Source organism: Lampetra fluviatilis, chromosome 17, assembly GCF_964198595.1.
Source record: "Lampetra fluviatilis chromosome 17, kcLamFluv1.1, whole genome shotgun sequence".
Classification (NCBI taxonomy): Eukaryota; Metazoa; Chordata; class Hyperoartia; order Petromyzontiformes; family Petromyzontidae; genus Lampetra; species Lampetra fluviatilis.
In genome coordinates, this window is record NC_136291.1 from 9,016,972 (window position 1) to 9,035,909 (window position 18,938).

General features: G+C 41.5%; 1 protein-coding gene across 1 annotated transcript in view; it reads right to left on the minus strand.

Moving 5' to 3' along the window:
• Positions 1-16,065, minus strand: part of LOC144936911 (putative palmitoyltransferase ZDHHC11B) — a 28,356-nt gene extending 12,291 nt beyond the window's left edge. The window contains exons 1-9 of the mRNA XM_078864135.1: positions 15,932-16,065; positions 15,671-15,771; positions 12,316-12,405; positions 10,343-10,573; positions 9,389-9,564; positions 4,137-4,238; positions 2,757-2,881; positions 2,273-2,428; positions 336-457 (exon numbers count right to left, since the gene is read on the minus strand). Coding sequence (XP_078720261.1) covers positions 336-457; positions 2,273-2,428; positions 2,757-2,881; positions 4,137-4,238; positions 9,389-9,564; positions 10,343-10,573; positions 12,316-12,366 — 963 coding nt within the window. The 5' untranslated portion in view covers positions 12,367-12,405; positions 15,671-15,771; positions 15,932-16,065. The remainder of the gene's footprint in view (positions 1-335; positions 458-2,272; positions 2,429-2,756; positions 2,882-4,136; positions 4,239-9,388; positions 9,565-10,342; positions 10,574-12,315; positions 12,406-15,670; positions 15,772-15,931) is intronic.
• Positions 16,066-18,938: the final 2,873 nt, after the last annotated feature.

Consider the following 18,938-nt stretch of genomic DNA (forward strand, 5'->3'; position numbering starts at 1 on the left):
GAAAGACAGAGAAAAAAATATAAACAAGCGGGACAGTACAAATTAAGACTGAAAAATTTGTCTTGCTTTGCATCGCATTACTTGTACCAATCCATGTAAAAACAAGTCTATCAGTGTGTAGAGCTCATCACCGTTCGCCTGGTATGACTATCAAGAGTTTATTCCAATGCAGAAAGGATGCGTTTAGCATTAACGCCAATTCAACACTGCAACCATATTCATCAGTCTTTTTGTAGACACTGTAATAATTCAATTACGTTTGTCTCCTATGCAAATGGTAAGCCAGTTGGGCACATGTGCAATTTGGTATAATTTGAAAGGAAATACTGGGTTACCTCAATGCCATGAGAATTGGTCTGCTGAGCCTTGGCCGCCCTTTCTTCCACGATTCTCTTCTGACGTTCCTTTTCATTGCGTTTCAGCACAATGTAGTCATATGTGGTTATCCTGTGGTAGACTGCCGTACACAAGGGCCAGTGAGGTGTCACACGCAATGCTGAGCGAATGAGCTCAGTCTCAGCACCGAGGAAATGTATATTTAACTTCCAAGTCTCATTAGTTTAACAAGTAATCCAGTGGCATGCTATGCATGCCAATACATTAAATGTACTCGTACAGTTCTTTGGCTGAAGATGGCGAATAACATACTGCATGGTATTGTCACTGCAGACATCAATGGATGCTCAGCAGGAGGCACTCCACGATAATGCAGTTCATCAGAGGTCAATTCACATCGTGTCCCAACTGAAATCCCATACTATCGGTCATTGCAATCTCTTGACCTAACCGACTTCTCATTTCACAGCAAAAGCATAAATTCTCCCTTAGTGACAGCTGGCATGTGTGCATTTCCGTGTATAGATTTAAAAAATAACTACGATAGTACATTTACAGTTGCAATAAATATATTACACACTGCCAGTAGACTTCATGTATCAATGATGAAGATGGCACTTATAAGGGAGGAGCACTGCGCTATTAAAGCTTAGTCCATTATAAAAAAAACAATGAACACTACAGAATTTCTTGAATCTAGGTTGTGTGTGTGAACACTGCCCTCTAGTGTAAATTTGGCAGCAACTATCCAAGGAAATGAGTACGGTAAGGCCTTCACATCTGCAAGGGTTAGGTTCTTGAAAATCTGCGTGAAAGTAGAATTCGCGAATGTAGATGATATGGTTATATGGGAGAAAAGGGGGTTAGGTTGCCGTGTCCGACTAAACATTGGGGAGAAAATGTTTCATAACATTAATCCTGTACTGTACACATAAATAGCATCCACTTAATTAAATTGTACAATCATTCGAATAGATAACACGCTACATAACACGTAATCAATTATACTGTTAATTTGTGCTTTTATTGACCTTGAACGATGGGGGTGTGATGCTACTACTTTTGCCGCTACACTTTCCATAATTGCCCTCTCGTTTTTCTCAATACATTTGACTGTTGACTCGTTTATCATGTAACGGCAGCCAAGAGCACACACGCGATAGCACGTCTATCCAACAATTGTACTTTTTGAGCTAAGCTTATCACTTTTTTCTGCCTTTTTACTCTTGCTCTCAGTTCCTCCTCTCGCTTGACGCTTAGTCCCCATGATCGAAGTAAAACCCTACCCACAAATCAGAAGAAAAAGCACAAAAGGCAACGGCAATGGAAGAGTAAATGCTTCAGCATTTTGCAGCGCACGGGCCAATCCACTGCTGTACGACAGTGCCCCTCCCCCATGATGAGATGTTGCCAAACCGTGAATGGTCCAAGGAAAAAGATGCGAAAGTTAAACTGGTATACAAATATATATCGCGAACAATTAATTTCAGGAAAGAAAAAATTGGTGACTAAAGAGGTTTGACTGTTGATTTAAAGCTTTCGTGACTGCAGGGATTCATATTCTTGGTTCTTCCGGTAAAGTCACGTAGAAGGGAAATAATAAAATAATATTTATAATATTATTAAATAACATATTTTCACACCTGATGATGATTGCCTGTGTTGCAGTCGAAACGTCGTGAGAATTTGTATTGTTTTATATTAATATTATTTTATTATTTCCCTTCTACGTGACTTTACCGAAAGAACCAGCAATAGGTTTGACTGTATTAAATTATTCGCTTTTCTTAAAAACATATATAATAATAGAAAGTTTTACTCAAATAGTTTTACTCCTAATTCATTTATGGGCAAGTCTTGTAAATACTGGTTATCTATAGCTTGAACACACTTGACCTTAAGGGTATGCAGTAAACTGCCAGGGTGTATTACTTACATAGGTAAAAGTGGTTGCAAAGCAGCTGCATTATCAATATACAGCAAATTGCATCAAAACACATTGTCACCCCAACAAAGATGATAAAACTAATGCCACTCATGCGCAAAGGAGCAGATGGCAGGAACACCAGCCATTCATTTGGACCACTCAATTCTGAAAAAGAAAAAAATATACATTTTGTTAATTTCCAAATGGCTCAACTGTACATGATCCTTTTTTAACAACACACTTAATAACGTTATAACGTAATAACGAAAAGTTACTACACAAGAATACATGTTTGGCTCCATCCTGGGACCTCATGATGTATCGCACTTTAAACTTATACATCATATCTAAGCTTGTTGACAACTGTAATGTGTCATTCACATTTCCTGGCTGGAACGTCAGCTCAGTGACTTTTGTTTTTAAGTCAGGAAGCATTTGCCCTCTGTTGAACACGAGGCTCAATATGCCAATAGATGTGATGGTGAAAACAAACCTGAGAATGCAGGATGATCCCGAAGAGCTCCTGGATTGATGAAGTACTGGATAAACACATACATTATACTGGCCAAGATAATGCTGAGCCCAATCACAGCAGATATCATTGTGCCAAAAAAAAACCTGGTACAGGACAGAAAAGAAAATCAACTTACCATGCTCAAAGCACATTGGGGACCAACAGTCGGATATATATTTCTTGAACGTTTTCTACACATTAGAAGATGCATTTCTTTGTGCACTATGAGCTAGTGCTGCTAACATGCCATAATCAGTAAATGGTGCATGTGACATCCATGGAAGCGGGTCAAACAAATCAATATGTAGTAAAGCAAAGTCCACAGTGAATAATTTTTCCAACAGTGATTTTTTCCCCCAAGACCTATTGTTATTATATTGCCACAATGTGTGGCTTCATATATTGATATTCCAAGGAACAACTCACTACTTAAAAATTGTAATACATACATAGCTTTTTAAAGGCCAATGATGATTAAAACACGTTTTACATTTAACCACTCGTACCCCCACACCGACCCCATTATAAGCAATGATTATGATTCGGGGTAAAGATTATATTGTTTTGTCTAATTTTCCCTGTCTCCTTTATATTGTCTTGTACAATTGTTTGCCCAACTAGATGTTTTAATGAGCATATAATTTGCATGTATAATAATCGATTCACACACAATTCATTGGCATGTATATTGAGTACAAGCATCAATGCATCCTTACATTCATAAATCACGTCATATTCTGCTCGATACCCTATCCACAGCCATGCACGTGCTCCGTCGGGAAGGGACATCATCGGAAGTTAAAATTACCTCGCTGTTAACAACCCACGTTTCTCTAGGCTTGCAGAAAATTTTAAGATGAAAATATAAGCCAGTGGTTCTTAACCTTTACTGCAGCCATGCACCCGCTTTGCTTCCTAATCGTTACAAAAATGTAGAACGTAAATACATAGGGGTTTGATGAAACAAAGTAGTTGCAATTACATGCCCGTGCTTAATTTGTGTTTCGATGATTGACCTTCTAAACAAATCTGGCTGTGTCGTGCACCCCCAGAAAGGGCATCTCGCACCCGCAGCGGGTGCAGCGTGCACCCCAGGTTAAGAACCAACCATCGAAACTGATAATTGGTTTGAATGAGCAGCACTCAATGGCATTCTTTGGACAGGATTGTAAAATGGTTTTGTGCCAGCCATGCATTAAGTCACACACAATAAATGCATGTGGGCGATGCGGAACATATCTGGTGCTTTGTATAAAAGTGTCAGTTTTTGTACCAGTTGAAAGGGTAGACACATATTACTATATTTTGCCACTGGTAAAGGAGGTCTCATAGTATATCTGGTGCTGCCCACTCACTCACCAGTAGTTCCTCCTGCCCACACAGTTGTTGAGCCAGTGGCAATGATGGTCGAAACGAGCAACACATTTATTGCATGAAATGCAATGTTTTGATTTGGATGCCCTAAAAGAAACAAAAAACAACGCTTTACAAACCTAAAAAAGAAACCACTCAATAAAAACAGTTTCAGGTAACTTAAAACAGCTTGCATTGATTATGGTGAATACATCTTGTCAAAGCTAGCAACACCCAAATAAGACTATCCATTGGCTATGGTAGTGGCCACCATGCATCTTTACATGAAATGCTTGCTTTGTTAAGAATTTATCATTTGTTTGTTCCCTGACGCAAGTATTTATCTACCTCTTAGTGTCATTCAAAGCACGCATCTTGCCATGCTTCTTCACGTAACCTTTTTTATCTTTTGTTTTCTGTCACAGCAGGTAATAGGCACTCGATTGAAAAACGTCTTCTTGAGGAACACAGATCTTGCTTTTCATTAATAAATTCAATTTTCCTGAAAGCACTCCAATTTATTTGCATATTTATTTATTTTAATCCTGTTTCATCTTCAATAATTGGTCTAGGCATACATAGTGCTGTGTTTTCTAATTGTCTTTCCAACAATTATCTTAGTTCATAAATTTGGAACAGCTACACCGAGATTACATGAAGGCTATTGACAGCAAGTTAAGAATTTATTTTTTGAAATTGGATTGGAGAAATTGGCATAAAAAATGGAAAAGATTAACCATCTTAAGACAGTTACGATAACAACGTAAGGAAATGATTGCAGAACTTAACAAAGGGGCCTGCAATGTTGGGCCCCCAATTAAATAATAACAAACAAAAATTAAGTACAAAAACTTCACTGAACATACGGAAATTGTTATAAGAGGGCAGCTATTTACATGAAAACATTATATAAAAAAACTTTTCGGCAGAAATATCAGTAACCTGTATCTGTATGCATTTTTTCCCCAAGAGCTGAAGGTGACATAAAAACTGATGTAAGCTTAATAAATGAATATCAACGATGGCTGTGTGGAGATTACAACAGAGAAGATACCATCAGGTGCCCTAAACATATGAGCAACAAAGTAAAATAGTGTGGATACATGCAGCACGCAGCCGTAAACCTCATATGATGTCCACTGTCATATTAAACAAACCTACCAATAACACCCTGGGCTGACCTGGCAATAAAACAAGCCGAAAAGTTAATTAAATAGCAGTGGTTCACTAGCTTGCACAACCCTGTCAAACCTATTACTAATACAGCATCTGCTGCAGATAATGTTAAGCACACACAACTGAGTAATGATTTCTGCACAATCAGCCTCATGCATGTGCCTGGATTTTGCGGCTCTTCTAAACAAATAAACCATGAAATGCAATGTTCAATGACAGCTATACTAATAAAATAAAGAATAAATGATGGCTTTTATGTCATTCTAAGGAATGGATGAAGGCCTCCCCACACTGTATCGGTCATGGGGTTTGATTGACTATACTTCTCCACACTGGTTAATGTGGGTTGCTCAAGCAAGGGGCCCAGGTCTGGTTCAGTTATCACTCGCCACTGTTCGCCGTTGCTCGGAAATTAACTCATCAGAGAATAGTGTGTTAATAATTGCACAATTGCCCTAGTGTTAAAATGTAGGGACAAAAAACATTGTGTTAGATAATGGATTAAAAAAGTGTTATTTAGAACACAGATGAACCTAATACGACATGTGCCTGTCTAATAAAAAAATGACTGAAATGTAGCCAGCATTACAAAACATTAATTTAATTACTCAATGAGCCAAAGGAGAAAATATGTAACATAGGTAATTTACTTTTATGTTCATCTAAATACACCTAACTGCCTAAAACAGCACTGCATCCGTTATGATGGCAAATAGGGGTTTCAAGAAGGAAAATATTTGTCTGCCAGAGAGCAATTGGTGTCAAGGCTCCGAAACTACACAGGTGAACACGCAGAGTATTTGTGCGTGTCCAAACGAGATAGCAATGCTGGGCGCGTCAGTGGTTGCCAGAGATTACGTCACCACTCCTGCTACACGAGCCAATCAGCTGCCAGGAAAACAATCCTGCAGTAAATTCCCCGTACAACTTGGCCACTCTGACATCATCAACTTACCTCAGCCAGTCCTGTGGCTGAGATAAGTTATATATTTGTAATTACGGGTTTTCCTTGCTTTACGCGGTAGATGCATTCCAAGAAAAGGACACACAAAGTGAAACCACATGTGACCGGCCTGCCAAATAGTGCAAACATTACACACACAATGATGTCCCATGTGTGATCACATAGTCGCATGTGAGTGAATTCAAACCGCATATAGTGAATTTTGGGTAGAAATAGGTTAGCTGCCTATATACGTGCAATCACACAAACCGAACCCACATAAAGTGAGTGAGAGACACCTGTACTGTTTTTAAAAGTAATGTAGGTGTGATGTGTGAATTTATTTCATGTCCAGTTATCGAGTGTGTTACTTTGCATGGGAATGTCTTCATGTGTGGTGTGAGAGTGTTTTTGTGTAAGTTTAGGTGTATCTATGTATGTGTCATATACTGTGCCGGCTTTAATAGGTGCTTGCTAACAGTCTGTTAAAAGGTTATATTGGGGATATTTTTTTGTCTAGTTTTGGCAGTGCGCTTGTGTGGGGAGTGGATGTGTGCAATTTTGCTCGCATGTGTTTGTGTGTTTCTGTGTGTATTTGTGAGTGTAGCTGCGTGCGTGTGTATTCGTGTCTGTGTGTTTGTGTGGACGTGAGTAATGGAGAACTTAATGGTGTTCTCGGCTGCGCCCGAGTTCTCACAGAATTTACACGGTTCCCCTTGCCTGAATCCCACATGGAATCAGAGTTCGGACAAGTTTTGGCTTACGCAATTTATAAAATTGCGCAAGTTGTTCAGTGCTCAGGCCCCTGGAGAGTAATGCTGCCAAAACACTACTTGCCCACATTAAGCTAAATTTAAACAGAGCAACTTTTGTCCAGTAATGTTGCCAAAAAATGTGTGTGTTACAATGGTCTTCCACGGGAGAATGAAGTTGCCTACTTATCTCTCTTCTATCGCTATCACCATGGTTATAGTCCCTGTGAACTTCACTCATTGATTGCTAGACCAATGTTGAGGACTTGACCTACCAGACTGTTTCATCTCGTCCATACTGTGTTAACCCGCCATACTGCAGGTCAAAATAATTACTTCTTCTTTCCTCACACCGATCGACTGTAAAATACCCTCCCCATCCTCTATTTTCCCAAGCTCATATAACTTTGCTTAATTCAAGAAATGAGGTCACTCTAATCCATTACAACTTTGAAAGTGCTGTTTGTTGCTGGCCATTAGACATTTTAAGCCCTACGGGCCGTGCTCTGTAAATGTGTAATCAATTTGTTTTGCCCTCGCTTTAACGATTTTAAATTGCAACTTGCATCTCACCACCCTGTTATTGCTTCCGGTGTTGCATTTATTGAATATCTGGGATATGACCATCAAAATAAAAAAAATTTGTTTATAATTTTACCATTTTACTCCTCCACATCCATTTCCTCCATTCCTGATTATTTTAAATGTATAATTTCCATGTCTTTTCTGGGTGTAAACTCTAACAGATGTGGGCCTCTCCCATTCCTCACTCTATTAAACATACCAATCATCCTCTAGTCTCAAACTTTTACATACTTTTAACATAAAAGTAATCCATTAAATGTTTAACAACATGTAGGCTTTCGCAACCAATATCATCCGTAAATTTACGTGATCTAACCCACAAAACCTGTATTATCTATTACAATGTTGTAATGGATTACATTAGAAGTTGTTTCAATTACACAGATTTAGCATAATAATAAAGGTTTTCCCCCTTTTTCTGGAAACAAAACTGAAACCTTTTTACAAGGAATCATGTGTGCATTAACCACAATACTTGTGGTCAAAATGCAATTTAAAAAAACACTGATAATATGTGCATTGTCCTTGAAACTGATTGGTCCACACCAGAGACAGCTTTCTTTTGAGCCTCGTCTCATTGCATTGTCTTTGAGCTGTAAGCCTTTTGGCGTCCACTGGTCTAGCACCAATTGAGACGAGGCTCAAAAGAAAGCCGTCTCTGGTGTGGACAATCAGTTTCAAAGACAATGCACATATTATCAGTGTTTTTTATATTGCATTTTGACTACAAGTATTGTGGTAATGCACACATGATTCCTTCTAAAAAGGTTTCAGTTTTGTTGCCAGAAAAAAGGAGAAAAACCCTATTATATTTTGGTACTGGCAAAGGAGGTCTAATGATACAGATTTAGCAGTTGGTTCATTTTTCATACATTTAGTCAATGTCTTCATCTTCATGTTATGTTGTTGGAACATATATGATAATTACCTTTAACGTGTAATGATTCTCGAGTCTAAATGTTAGCTGGGTAACTTTAGCTGCTCTACTCTTGAAACACGTTTGCTTCCCAAAGACTAAGAATCATATTCCTCCACAATTACTGTAAACTCTCCCTCTATGATAGAAAAGGTCTCCATCCCTGTGATTATAACCAGGATAATTTAGACATGATCACACAATATTGTATTGTACCAATTGATGGGTGGATCAAAGATCAAGCACATGGAAATATTATAGTTTGTTTTATTTGTAATGACAATGTTATTCCACTTGAGCTTTTGATGTCATTGTAATGAGACGAAGATATGTTAATGTGTAGCTCTCGAAGAAAGCAGGGCATCACCCTATTTAAGAAGATGGCTTGTGGAAGACTATATCATGAAGCTACTTCTCAGGTGTCTTCAATTGACTATCCATTATAGGTGATGTATCTTATCCCGTTCACTACTTTGAGGGAGTTTGTAGCAGTGAATGGATATTTACACGAAAGTATTTTTTTTCATTACAAGTATTTTACAGGGATATCATTACTTTTGGTTACAAATTTCATTTGGAAAATACCTGTAATGTAAAAAAATACTTGATGTATTTTATGTCGTCATTGGTAACTGGGTTTAGACCATCAACTCACAACACTCCAGGACTCAGGTTTTACCACATATTGCTTGGAACTGAATCCAAAGATCTAAATGGTGCAGGTTCAGTGTTCTGACATGGTAACTAGCACCCGGAGCCACCCAAAGGTCAATTTTATGAATGCACAATTAAGGCAGAGAATGCATTTGACCTTTTCAAATTGGCATGGACTACATTTATGGTGCTTGCGGGAAAAAATAACTCGTGACATTTCACCCATACTCACACTTCGGTTCTGCAAAGCACACAATAGTTGTTCTCGATAACGTGAGCTCGCACGCTGCGGTCAAACATTGGCACTGGTTCACTGAAGATTTTGCTGCGCACATTATCATCTGCTGGGTCAATAGACACTGCCAATATATGCATCAGCACGTGAATGGCAAGTACCAACGATGTGACCTGAGGGTGAAGACCAAGTTAAGGTGCAACACTCTGCATTAACAGGGAATCGTTAATATAAAACACATTCATATTCTTGGGTCTTTCGGTAAAGTCACGTAGATAGGTTCAAATGAAATAAAATAAACATTTTTTAGATAGGTTCAAATAAAATCAACAAAAATAACAAAAGTTTTTGTTATTTTATTTGTACCTATCTAATAAAAAACATTTTTATGTTATTTTATTGGAACCTATCTACGTGACTTTACCGAAAGACCCAAGAATATGACTTCCTGTAGTCACGAAAGCTTCAAGTCAAGATAAAACACATTTTCTACGCTCGTAGGATTAATTCTACATCAGCTTCCCATTTGAAAATAACAAGCAATTTTAGTTCATAAAAACATGAACACACATTCTGCACCATGTCAACGATATAATACAATTTTGAAATATACATATCCAAATGCGACAGCATTTCAAGACGTGTAATGTCATACCTTTCATATTTCTTATTTATAAGAACGGTTCAGCATGGCAACTTTGCATTTACCCAGGAAAGCAGGTATTACACTGCAGACTGACAAAAGCTCATCATTAAGTATTACATTTTAATTGCTAAATATATAAATGGTTCACATTTTGGACACCAAGTCTAAAACAGAAAGCTTCCCCATGCTGGACAATGGTCATTGCCAAAAATGTCTGGCTACAAGAGAATACTAAACACCACTAATATAAATTCCATAAATGCTGTGAAGATACATTGCCGTACTTTCATCTTTGCAAAGGATACAATGTAGGCCAATGGCTGCCAGTGACTCCGCATTAAGGGGAAGCAAGCTCCAAAGCCGACAGTCACAAAATAGGTGATGGCCAACCACGCAGTAATCTGCTGTAGGTGCAGTGGCCAGCTCCAGCCATTTTTTCGTGGGTGCTTGCGTGGCATTGATACTGTCCCAGTACCCAGGATGTTCTGGCTACTCCCTGGCCCCGTCCGGTTGCTTTTGCTGCAGCAGGGTGACATCTGCATCACAAACGTCACGACGAGGGTGAATGCGGCACCATCGCACATTCAATAAAACGGGGAAGAAACAATTGACATGTTCGTTAAAGGCAACACGGCTGCCATTTCTCAGGGGAGCTCCGAATTGTCCACACAGCAGCCTATGATGAAAGCACTGGAGAATGGTGGGGATGTTTTTATCTTGTGTATACGTGTGTGCATGCGAAATAAAAATACTCGATGTGGTTAAAGATATTGGGTTTTAATATTTATAGAGATTTCCCTCGCTCTATGCGGATTTGGTTTGTGCGATTTCGCGTATATGCGGCAAACCTATTTATACCCAAAATCTTCTCTACAGGCATACCTCTTATATCGCTGCCTCTTATAATGCTGTTACATTATGACGCTCTTTGTCCTGGAGGGAAACTCCTTCGCAGTTCAGCTCATATATGAAAGAGAGTAGACATATATGCTCTTGTGGAACCAGAATCGAGGTGTCCATTGTATCGATTCGGCTTGTAGTAGATCCGACAGCCACGCTAGAGTATCGATTAATTGAGGATTAATCGCTGCATTAATTAATTTGTGGTCCATCGATCGAGTAAGCTCATTGGTTAGTTGTAGCTTCTCGCGGAACGCGTGTTTACGACAGATGGTGGTTAATCTTATGCAAGCTCTGACCAAATGCTGTTGGTAACGCATCTCCATTGGAACCATGTTATAATGGCCTTTATTTAGACTGTAAGAATCCGACGATCTATGAAGCTCTTTCTCACAGATGTCCACAGATGTGGTCGGACGTGGGACATCATTGTGTGTACGTGCTACTCAGCAGGCAGCTTTCTCGTGAGGTTTAGCTTTTTGCGCCTTTTTCTTGAAACGCATCTACCGCATAAAGTGAGGGAAACATAGTTTCAATTTATCTCTTGTGTTACTTGCTGACCATAATATATGCTCATGAACAGTACCTAATAAGGCAAAGAGCAGATTTTTTTTTATATATATCAAGTGCCATGTGTAAGTAATGGAAACATTTCTGCAAATACTTAAAACAAATAAAAAAATGCAAAAGGCCATAGCTTTTTTCACATAGTAGCACAAAAACAACTTCTGCTTAAAGCACTTATGATTAAGGGAGCAGAGCTGAGAACCACTATACTTGAAGCATTTAAAGAAAAAAATAGGTGAGGTATGTCAAATGCTCTGCTTGTGCATGGCAGTCCTTTTTCCCACAATCAGCAAGCTTATTTTGAAAAATGCAGCCCTACAGCATAACCACCTTATTACATTGATTATGAGAAATATTTTTACGAAAAATACAGCTTTAATAGAACGCATATTAAAAAAATATACCGTATTGGCAATGTCGAATAAAGCATTGACTTCAATGAAAACAAAAGCAAATGCTTTCGAGAAAATTACAATAAACATGTTCGACTCACTATGTATCAAAACATAAATAAAATACATGCACAATAACAATACAGGAGAATTATTATCAGCCATTATGAAGCCACTGCACAATGAAGGCCACCCCAAGTTCTTGCAATCCCTCACGGTCTTGTGATGCAACAATCTACTTAGCTCTTCCACATGAGCGGATCTCATTGATCCAACTCAGCAGAACACCCACCTTTGGCTGCCACTCCATCGTCAATCCATCGTCAATCCAGTCCATCATCCATCATTCCTTCTAGCGATGGGTTGTGCCCAAGCTCACTTACTTTTCTTAACAGTCAATATTAAAAAAAATTACTCACATGTATGTTGAGCCCACCTTTGCTGCCTTCTTTATTAAGCTCTTCAGTCATGATAAAACCATTTACAAGGATGGAACAGCTACACCGAGGCTGTGAGGAAAGTAACAAAATACGTATCAGAAGGGGAGTGAACAGTGAAGATATTTTCTAAAAACTGGATGGAGAAATATACATGCATAATATACTGTATTCCACTTTCAAAATAATATAGTACAAATTTTTAACATCTGAAACCCATACAGTATACTGGTAGTTTTGCTTTCGTAAATAATACTTAAATTATTTACTTTTCTTGGTTAAATGAGGCACTTAGTTCTCATGTAATTGAAATGCGTCTCTGGCCACGCTGTTCTGAGAACTGTGGTCCTGAAAGCAAATGCCACTTAACTGCTCAAACAACATTCAGGGGCACTAAACGTCAGCACAATTTATGTCAACAGCAGCATCTGGTCTGCTGTCCATTGCTTTATTTTTAAAAAAATCAGGCAAGGTAAGCAGCTTCGGCTCTTTGGTGATGGAGTCTGTTAACACTCATTTACACGAGTGAGTTAATGCTCATCTCATCTGTGCAGTGATCGGAGACATTTGTACATTAGCCATCCTTGTGGAGGGGGCATGAGGCAGCGAATCAGTGGCAGGATATGGGTCAGTGCAAGGGAGTTTAGGAGAACATTAAGCCGGCTTTCCCACATATTCGTGGACAAGCAATGCATCTCACACGTGTAATACTGTACAGTGCTTTTCTTTTCAGGCTGTCAAGTCAGTCCAGTGCAGGGAGACAGTGCTGTCTGCTCTAGTTCACATATCTGCGACACCAGGTGTGCCCAAGTGCACCCAGCTGTTTCATATGTTGATCCTCAGCTACCGAAATTATGGCACAATGATCAAATTTAACAGCCTAGTGCTTTGATATATGCACTGAATAATCTCCATTAAGTTGTATTTATTTATTTTACCAGGTAAGGCCCACTCAGATATTTTTCAGAAGCGACCTGACCACACATGATCGCTCAACGAAGTGGCTTATCATGTGCAAATGTATCGCAGCCAAATACTCTAAAAGCATGCTTCTAAAGTGGAGTAAGTTAAATCCTTTAGCCTACACACACGTCATATCATTGAGTAATTCCTATCCTAGTACTGCACTTATACATTGATATAAGAAGCAGGTGTGGTAGCCATGATGGACGATATGTGTAATCCTGCATTTGGAAGCAGAGTTGGTCGACCACATAGAGATCATCAGGTGCATAAAAACCCACCTGCATTTGCATGGCGACAAGACAACCTAGAGATGACAGTATAGCAAATAAGTCATAGACCTATCTGTAGCAGATCTTTTAGTATGTATTCCCCAGTATGCCCGGGTTTTCTCAAGGTGCCCTCGCTTCCTACCACTTCAGAGGGATATTTGGCATAATATACTGTATTCCACTGACAAAAAAAAACATTATTGACACTGATGCATACCTGGGTACGTGTTCATGTTAAATACCATGCAATGGCAGCACACTATAAACTCACATTAAATTGTGTTTGTATAGTTTTCCTACTGGGTGAAACGCATTCACAACACAGGTCTCAATGCACAAATTCCAAAGCACATTCACCGATGTCTTTGTAATAAGTGACTTGCTAAACAAAATGACAAAACGCTTTGAGAATAAATAAAATAACCGAAAATGACCGCGAAATAAAGGTTCAAACAAAAAAGGAATACCTGCAATATAATTATATATAGTACACTTACAACCTTTTCGTCAATCCACTACTGAATGAATGCCTCCTTACGCTGTATTAGGGCCATGGGGGGGATTGTTTGACCATACTTCGTCGTGGAGGTGGTGGGATAGGAGGCCAGGCCAGGTTCGAATATCACTCGCTAGTGGCATCAGCCTTCACCTGCAATCCGACTCAGATGTCGGGAGCATAGGCCAGTGCGCCAACCAATGCGTATCCGCTCCTCCACGCCACATTGTGTTTAACGCAACATAGTAATATTAATACCCAGTTAAACTTCCTGGTTAAATGGTCAATCAGAATGCCTCCTGTTGCTCAGTCGGGTGCAATGAATGGTCTCCCACTGACGGCTCTCATGATAAATTTCACATTCCCACGGCAGGAATCAGCCTCCATTAACTGACCTCTACTGCCGACTAAGTGTTACGAATTTTATCGACCGTGAAGGGATAACCGGCGGAGGTGACCTTCCTATATCGGGTGTGGGAGGAAAGGACGTACACGATAAACTTGAAAACATACGCGAGTTAAAAATGTCACGTTGAATGTAAATAAAAGTGGGTGTTTGGGCAGGGCACGCCGCTGTTTACAAAGGATGATGATGATGCTGGCCGGGTGGTACGGAATGGCAGCTAAAGGATGGAGGGGAACGCGCGCTCGAGGACGTCCACGTGAAGTGAGCTTCTGCTGCGGGGACGGGGGCGCTGAACGTATTTCAGATGCGACTCGACCGCGAGAGACAATGATGAAGACGATGCGAGTTAATCTAGATTTGAAGCTTTCGTGACTGCAGGAATCCATACTCTTTGGTTCTTTCGGTAAAGTCACGTAGGTGTAAAATAAATCACGACGTTTCGGGCGCAACACAAGCGTCAGTCATCAGGTGGGCTTTCCCACCTGATGATGTGACGCTTGTGTTGCGATTGTGTATTTTATTTTATACCTACGTGACTTTACCGAAAGAAGCAAAGAGTACGATGCGATTTCACAATATTCAGACGTAGAAACGAGCGCGTTCTCTTCCGAGGCGCACGTGAAATCGATGGAGGGGGAGCTCCCACGTCCCTTTTAAAGTCCACGTGGGTTGATTGCTGCTGCGACTGAGCGGCGTGGAAGTGGCCCTCGATTCAGCGATGGACAGAGAGAGTATGGTCGTATTCTTGGTTCTTTCGGTAAAGTCACGTAGAAGGGAAATAATAATAAAATAAAATTATAACAAATACAACAATAAAATGCTCACGACGTTTCGATTGCAACACAAGCAATCATCATCAGGTGTGAAAACCACAGCAAGAAAATTTGAAAAAAAAATATTGCTGTGGATTTCACACCTGATGATGATTGCTTGTGTTGCAGTCGAAACGTCGTGATAATTTTTATTTGTAATCTATTTTTTATTTTATTATTTCACTTCTACGTGACTTTACCGAAAGAACCAAGAATATGAATCCCTGCAGTCACGAAAGCTTCAAATCGAAAATTAAAGAGTATGGTGGGTTATGCTAACAATGTGTTTCGTAGTATAACAACAATTCGAGTCAACAAATTGTTCGGCGATTGCGCAACAACAACAAATTGTACCGCGCGTTGAGCCATATCGGTGCTCAGCACTCACCTCAGCCTCTTAGTGGGCGACTCGGCGAGTGACGACGCCCGTGTTGCTGCAGTGCATCGCCTTCCTTTCCCCTCAACAATTGTAAGTCGATCGCTACCAAACTGTGTAAATGATAATAAAAAGATTCCGATTCTAAATGCGTCGCTGGGCCTGGGTTAAATGCCGCAATTCGCGGACGGCCTTCGCGTTCCTTTCACGCCAAAAACACACGGATAAACAAAGCGCTTGGATTAAGGCGAATGCAGTGGGAATCAACTCTACCTGTCGCTATTATTGTTGTTGTTAGTATCGTTGTTGTTGTTTTAATTCTAAATATTAGAAGGCAGCAGAGGCAGCCGTCCACTCTTACCGCCGACGCTCCACAGACGCAGATTCTGGTAACCACGGCAACGCCCCCCTCCCCCCGAGACCCCGCGTGACCTCACCCGCGGATTCACCCAATCCACGCGTCGCTGTGCGAGCACGTGATCAACATAAGCTCCTTCCCCCCCCCTGGCTACAAAGGCAAAGGTCCCGCGCCGCAGCCTGTGACAGACTCTGGGGGCAAGGGGCCGTCCGTAAATGACGTCACGCGATTTGTGACGATTTTGATCCCCCCCCTTCGTCACACGGCGTCACAAAAAGTCAGACCCCCCCCCTCAAATATGACGTCACAAAGCTCTGCCCCCCCCCCCAAAATGCTTAAAATCGCTTTGAACTATTGTCATTGTAGTGCGTATTTAATGTGCCGCTGCACTCTGATGTTGTAGGAGAAAACATTTATTTAAAAAATATTTAATTAAGTAGAACGTGTTGTCTATATTTATTTAAAGTTGCGCATTTTGACGTGACGTCACATTTCTCAACCCCCCCCCCCCTCGTCACACATCGTCACGAATGTCTGACCCCCCCCCCAGGTGCGTGACGTCATTTATGGACGGCCCCCAAGTGCTGTGAGCGAGCTGCACCGATGAAGGCCGGCACGGCACAACGAAGGGGGTGTGGTGGCCGACACCACGCCCGGCCGCCTTTGTCTCCCCACAGTGGCGACGTTTATGCCATGTGCCGCATTTACACACCACACCACCTGCATTTGAGGCCGAGTCGACCTAGGGCAGGGGTCGGCAACCTGCGGCTCCGGAGCCGCATGCGGCTCTTTTGAACCTTGACCGCGGCTCCGGGGCGGATGCTAGCGAGGGGAGGAGGCGCACTGTGACACCTGCTCTGGCGTTGCCGCTGCTGACAGGTCGCCGCTCCGCTCCACACTGCCCGCCCGGTGACAGGCAATAACGTTGCCGTTGCTTTGTCACATGTTTGGAAGAAGTAAAAACCTTCCTGGGCAGCAAAGAGCTCACCTTTGCTGAGCTGGAACAGCCAGAGTGGCTGGAAAAATTACATTTTATGGTAGACATGACAGCACATCTAAACACGCTAAATACAACCCTTCAGGGGAAAGGAGGCACAGCCCTGCACATGCTGGAGGAGGTTTTGGCATTCGAGCGCAAGTTGACAGTGTTTGTCAAAGATTTACAGAGAGGTACACTGTCTCACTTTCCCTCTTTGAGAGAGTTCAAACAAAGTCATGATACGATAAATTTGGAATATTTCAAGTCTGCAATCACCACAATGCAAAGTTCGTTTGGGAAACGATTCTGTGAGTTCAGAGAGGAAAAAACGACATTATCCTTCCCTGTCACTCCCCTGGCGATCGATCCATCCCTATTGAATATGACTGCATTTGCAGGTGTAAGTCAACCTGATCTTGAGATGGAACTGGCCGATATAGCCGACAAAGATATATGGGTGTCCAAGTTCAAATGCTTAACCGCTACTCTTGAGGATGTTGCCCGTCAGAAGGCCATTCTGGCTCAGAATCATAAATGGAGTGATATTGAAAACCTTCCCAAACAGGACAAACTTGTATTCGAAACATGGAATGCCATCCCCAACACTTATATAAACATGAAAAAGTATGCATTTGGAGTCCTGTCGATCTTCGGCTCCACATATGTATGTGAGCAGGTCTTCTCCAACATGAACTATATTAAAAACAAACATCGATCACGCCTCACAGATGACAGCTTGCAAGCCTGTGTGAAAATGAAGGTGACGTCTTACAGCCCTGATGTGCAGACACTGTGCACTGAGGTTCAGGAGCAAAAATCCCATTAACCAGGTAATTTAGCTATTAATTTGCAAAAATATATTTTACATTGTTAAGTGAAAAAGTCCTTTTTTTATTCAGATTGACAGCTGACTGCACGATCCTATATATATAGCAATAAGGTAAGAAACAATATATGCAGTGTTATATTTGTTTTAAATGTTGCAATGGTTTTGCGGCTCCCAGTTTATTTTTTCCTTCGGAAACGGGTCCAAGTGGCTCTTTATGTCTTAAAGGTTGCAGACCCCTGACCTAGGGGATGAGGCCCTGGACCGGTATGTAACACGATTTTTGTTCCTGGGTAGTAAGTGTTATTTTCTAATTGCTTTAGGCCTCAAAAGTGCAGAAAACGTCTATTATTCCCCAAAAACTTTGCTTTTGTGACCAGAACTTTATGTGAAGGAATGACACATGTGTAGTGGTGATACGCGCTGGCAGGAGGGATCGTGAGGCAGCGCGTGGTGATTGGTTACATCGAGTGGGTGCTCACATCGCGGTCCGCATAGGCTCCGCCCCCTCGGGAGCGGAGGGCTATGTAGGGCGATGCGCGCGGGCACTCGGGGAGTTGGTAACCGGTGAAGACAGAAGACGGAGGAAGAGATAGGCCCTGGGACCCCTAGCCCCGCTGCCCTTGTAAGGGCCGGGGTTCTGACAGGCTCAGAGGCGATGCCTTGGGATTCACGGTCCGACGCCCCTGTAAGGGCTCGGGCTGTGTAGCCCAGTGGTCAAGACCCGTAGTCTGACAAGAGGGGTCTGATAGCTCCCCGTGGGGAGAGCGTAGCCAGGGAGCCTGAGTCAAGGCAGAAATAGGCACGCGTACCCTACGGGAGAGACTGAGTGCGGCCCCAGCCGAGTGCGCGTAGGGGTCTGATAGCTCCCCGTGGGGAGAGCCTGAGTCGAGGCAGAGTTAGGTGCGCGTACCCCACAGGGAAGACGGAGTGCGTGGCTGAGTCAGGCACGTGTGACATAGGTGTTATCTCGGTTGGGACTGTTACGTGTGCAACCGTTGTGAATAAAGAGTGCTGCCCCGTCAACTCGTCTCCCGCCATTATTCAGTCCCTCCAGAAAAACGCGGAGTTTTTTGGTGATTGTTGCGGGCAAAAATCGTTGATTATGCGGCACGTT